This window comes from Prunus mume, linkage group LG4 (assembly GCF_029339155.1).
Source record: "Prunus mume cultivar Tortuosa linkage group LG4, ASM2933915v1, whole genome shotgun sequence".
Taxonomy (NCBI): domain Eukaryota; kingdom Viridiplantae; phylum Streptophyta; class Magnoliopsida; order Rosales; family Rosaceae; genus Prunus; species Prunus mume.
In genome coordinates this window covers 7,334,407-7,339,569 of record NC_142701.1, presented here as the reverse complement: position 1 = coordinate 7,339,569, position 5,163 = coordinate 7,334,407, and the positions used below count along the sequence as shown (strand labels likewise).

The 5,163-nt window shown below is 37.5% G+C and overlaps 1 protein-coding gene across 1 annotated transcript; it reads left to right on the top strand.

Annotated features, from left to right (window-relative positions):
• The first annotated feature begins 1,986 nt into the window (after positions 1-1,986).
• On the top strand, positions 1,987-2,925 carry LOC103328364 (aspartic proteinase nepenthesin-1-like). The gene is made up of 2 exons (XM_089050406.1): positions 1,987-2,379; positions 2,476-2,925. The coding sequence occupies exons 1-2, from the start codon at positions 1,987-1,989 to the stop codon at positions 2,923-2,925; spliced, it is 843 nt and encodes a 280-aa protein (XP_088906532.1).
• The last annotated feature ends 2,238 nt before the right edge of the window (positions 2,926-5,163 follow it).

Sequence of the window (5,163 nt, the reverse complement as noted above, 5' to 3'; positions counted from 1 at the left end):
AATGGTTTTGAACCTTGCATCATATCTTTGACACAAGTTCTAGAACATAACTGATTTCTACTAACCCTCTAGTGGGTTTACATGTGGTGCTTGATTTTGCATTCGTAGTCCCGAAACATCAATGGCAGTGAGTTCAATACTGCTAGGTCTTCTCATGGTCGGAAGAGCAGCTTCTGTTTTCCCCCTTTCATTTTTGTCGAACTTAGCTAAGAAAAATCCAAATGAGAAAATTAGCCTCCGACAGCAAGTAATCACTCTGTTTTTTCAGTGCCACTACCTTTTTTTTTTTCTTTCCCATCTGATATAGTGAAGTAACACATTAAACCAACATTTTTGTTACTGTAGGTGATAAAATGGTGGGCTGGTCTCATGAGAGGTGCTGTGTCTATAGCACTTGCTTATAATCAGGCAAGTTATGCATTTTTATCTCCCTGCTTGTCATAGAGAATCAGGTTTGTGTTTTCAATTATAGTAGCACCGTCTAGTAGTCAGGTAGTTTTTGGACACACAAAAATCTTGTATAGCGTTAACAATCCTTCAGAAGTAATTGGTGTTGTATAGTGTTAAGGCCAACTGATGCATGACTTCAAATCAGCATGTGATTATTATTTATTCATTTATTTTTGAGGTTTTAGCTTATGAAAGGTAGTGTACCGAATGTTGTGACGATCTCGTTCTGCAATGTAATTTTTGTATAGATTCTTTTATTTGCTTCAATCATCAGATCGGATGGGGGTTGGTTGCCTCTTGTGTTGAATCTGATAGATCAATGCAATGTGAATGTTGATAGATCATCAATGCACATGTATCAAAACAGAAAAGAGATATAACTTTTCCTTGCTCTGTTTCTTCACTTTGTGTGTTCTGTTGCTTTGTGCTTGCTAAGAGTGTATTGAGTTAATAAAAAAGGCAGCACTTGATGCATTTCCTAAACACACCCGCAATGCAATGCAAGGCAACAGCTTATCCCCCTCAAATTCAATACACCTCGACCTTGGATACCCTTCTAGTCTAGACCCAAATGTAAAGACCTATGAAGTGAATCTATAGACTAGACTAGACAAATGAATTTTTTCATAAGCGCTTAATTATGGTTTAATTGTTGCTAGGCTAGCCTAAAAGATTACCACCAAGGGAAATTGGAATAGTCAAAACGAGCAATTGATGTTAACCAAAACGAGCAACTATGAAAATGAAATGAAACAGAAAACTCAAACTCAAACTCAAAATGAAAAGAGGAGTGAGAAAGGGTCAAGGAAAGACATGTGAAAATGAATCTCTAAATTTCATCCAAAATTAAAACGATAAAACAAACAACTAGCATGTGAAATCCTTCCTTAATTACTAACTCATTAGACTAGGTGATCCCTTTTGTTGTATTCCTTCTATAAATGTATCAGAAAATATATGTGATATCCTGTGCTGTAGTGAAAATTATTTTGTGACCGACTAATGCAATAATAATATTATATGGATATTGGGTGGTAACATTGTATATATAATGAGAAATTGGTAACACTAATCATATCATATCATTCTACTTTTCTCTGTTTCAGCTTTTCTTTGTTTGAGCTTCTCTCTATTTCATCTTTTCTCTGTTTGAGCAACATGAACAGCATCCTACTTGTCACCTTGTTGGTGTTCCTTGGAACACAAGGCTATGATCATCAATCTCATGCCTTGACCCTTAAAATCAAACATCATCCCTTCCCCCTCCCCTTCCCCAATATCCCCAACAAAGCTTTTGCTTCTGCGCCAGTGACAAAGATATTCTCTGGCCTCTTCTATACCCACCTGTAGGTCGGAACTCTGGCTGTGAAAGTCAACCTGGCCGTTGACATCGGCAACAATCCCACATGGGTCTAGTCTGCCCATTGTACGGAGTGCTTCCAAGTTTCGTTGCCCAATTTTGACCCCAACAGTTCGCTCACTTTCCAGCCTATGCCCTCCGACCATCTACTCTGTCACAAAACATGTCTTGCTCCGATGGGAAATTTATGCAAGTACGGGATTGAATACCTCGTAAACCAGGTCACTACAGGTGACTTCCGCCTCGACACCTTCTACTTCACCATGACTCCGAACGACCAAGTTGGGCAGCAACTGCGGCAAACACAAATCCATAATGTGGCATTTGGCTGTGGTATCATCAACCTCATCCATGGTTTCGTCGGAGATGCCCATCATGCTAATCCTATGTCTAAAATTCTGGGGTTAGGGAGGGATGATCCCTCCAACGTCCTACTCCAGCTGAGCGATATCACGTTGCTGAAATTCTCCTACTGCATGCCGAGACGTGTTGGAGACGAGGTGTCTCTGATTTTTGGTGAAGAGGCAAAGCTCAAAGTTCCAGCGGGTCAAATCCAAACAACGCCAATTGTGGGGCCATCAGATGAGTCCTATTATTTAAACATGACGGGTATAAGCTTGAATGGATCCATTCTTCCAATCGATCCAAAGTTGTTTACATCCTAGGGCAACTATGGAGTTGCTATAGATTCGAGTTCGCAGTACTCTCTGTTGGTGGACGGAGTTTATCAAGTCGTGCGCAAGGCCATGGTCTCCTACTTCATGGATGAGTGGCTGGTGCAGCCTCTCAACAAAACTAAGTCCGGAATGGACCTCTGCTATGACATCACAGACATAGCAGCAACAACAACAACAATAAGAGGAGGAGGAGAAGGCCCAAGCAGCCAGCTATTTTTGGTTGCGCCGCCGATGGTGTTTGAGTTTGATGGTGCCTGCCTTGAGCTAAAAGAAGAAACCACTTTTCAACTTTTTGATGAAGTCAAGGAATTCTGCTTGATGATGGGGGCATCCAAAGACTTTCCAGGAAATATTTTCAGAGCATTCCAGCAGTTCCAGCACAGATTTGTGTATGATGTTGTGGCATCCAAGTTGTCATTTGCTCCAGAAAGATGTTGATCAGTTGATGCTAATATTATTACGTCTAAATAAAAAGAAGTCATCAACGATCGATCATGGTGCTGCAGTTGTACTGTTATGCCTCATGTCATGTCATGAATGAATCAGTTTATGAATGGTTAAATCATTGTTGTTTTGTAATGTTATCAAGGGCATTACAATGTGCAGTTGAGAGGGATGCATTATTTTTATGGAGATTTTTTTTCTTTCTTTTCTATGGAAATCAATGATGCATCTTAGATTTCTTGTTGTTTCGTTAGATGAGAAAACAATCAATGGCAGCAAGCAGGCAGGCCCTTTCTTTTGTGGTAACATGACAAATTTCTTACTCAGATCAGGTCTAGGTGATAATATCTTTTGTTTTGGCTCAACAAAGATGAACTATCATCAGTTTAAAAATGTAGCAGCTTCTTAAATTCCGACTCTGTATACGTTTACAAGACTCAAAATGGTTGGAGGCTTAGAAATGAGTTAATACTTTTCATGGTAGATTGGGTAAACAAATTATCCAAAATATATCATGACATTTGAGAGCATAATTGGGTGTAAAAAAAATATCATGACAACCTTAGCAAAATGTCCCATTGGCCTGAAAGTCATTTACCTTTCAAATGTAGTTTATTAATTTTATATGAATTATAGTTGAACTAACACATTAGTTGATCGTGAGTATGAGTTAACTCGTGTCCAGAGAATGTCTTGACTGTGAACGTGGCGTTGACCGTTGGACAAAGTGCCCAAGTGTCCGACACTCCGACACTTAGGCTTAGTGAATGCGATGCCATAACAATGAGGCTAGGCTATAAAAGATTATTTAGTTCCATCCTGCAAGTACATGTACAATTTTCTCTTTTAGTGTTGAAGTTTCCCATTGCCATTGTTTTAGTTACTCTCATATTGATCAGTAAGAAATCAGTAAGATATTTTTCTTCTTCTCTAAGCTTATGATTCATGTTTTGGTCTTTGCTATGTGTATCAGGTTTCATGTTTTGGTGTTTGTTTGTAAACGTGATCACTATTGTAATGTTTGGTGCTGTTGGTACATTAAAATATGAATATGATTAGGTAGGCTCGTAGCCTATCCGAGGGGAATTATGCCTATTCCTAATCCTATTTTAGGCTCATGTGTTGCAGCATATATACCTATTCATATTAAGTATGCACATTACATTACAGGCAGGATACACACACACACAGATTATATATATATATATATATATACACACACACATATATATGAGACACCTTAAAGGGTCGTTTGGTACGGCAGACTGTCATGGACTGGACTAAACTCAGGGACTATTTTGGATTAGCTCGAATTGGCCTAAGCTGAATTAAGCATTGACCTACGTTTGGTGCTGCTTCGAACTAAGAAGCTGAATTGTAAAAATAGTAAAGACCTATGTTTGGTGCTATGTGGGATTAAAAAAATTATTATTTTAATATTTAAACATAATAATTTTTAAATAATTAAATGTAAGTTTTTTTGTTATTATAATTACCAAATTGACATGTACATTTATTTTCCTCCAAACCAAAGGCTTTTTGTTGTTGTTAAAGTTACAAATTCCGCTGAGTTTATGTATAATTGAGTCTTTATTTGTATGCAAACACAAAAAAAATATGATTAATGTATAACAACCACCTACCTCAACTCATGCTTCAAGAATTTCAGGATATACATATATGCAAAACTTATAATTTACATGTAGATGTTAATGTCAGAATTTCTTCATATATGCAAAAAGTTATAAATTTTTCCTCTATGCCAAAGTTGTTCAATTCACTGCACATAATTATACCATTAATACATACAAATAAACATCCATAATTTCAAAATGAAACTAAGAAGCCCCACAACCATGAACCATCTGGCTCGCAATATGTTATACCATTTATGGTGTTTCCAAAATGAAGTCAATCTCATCAATGCATTATTTGTGGTGTTTCCAAAAAGATAGATGCATCAAATTTAGCTAGGCCATGTCCTCAAGTCAATGACCATACTACAGCTTAACTAGTTACATAAAAAATCTTATTGGATTGAACTAAACACATAAAGCAAAACTTCTCGTAGGACGTCCATAGCACCTGCTAGTTTTGCCTATGCGCTGCCTATGGTCATGAAAGGACAGAAGAAGAAGGGGCCTGCAAAAGAAAAAAGAGCAAGAAGATGTGAGAACAAAGTTCACATTAGCTGAACAAAGAAAAGAAAAGAATTAATGCACTTAAACAAAA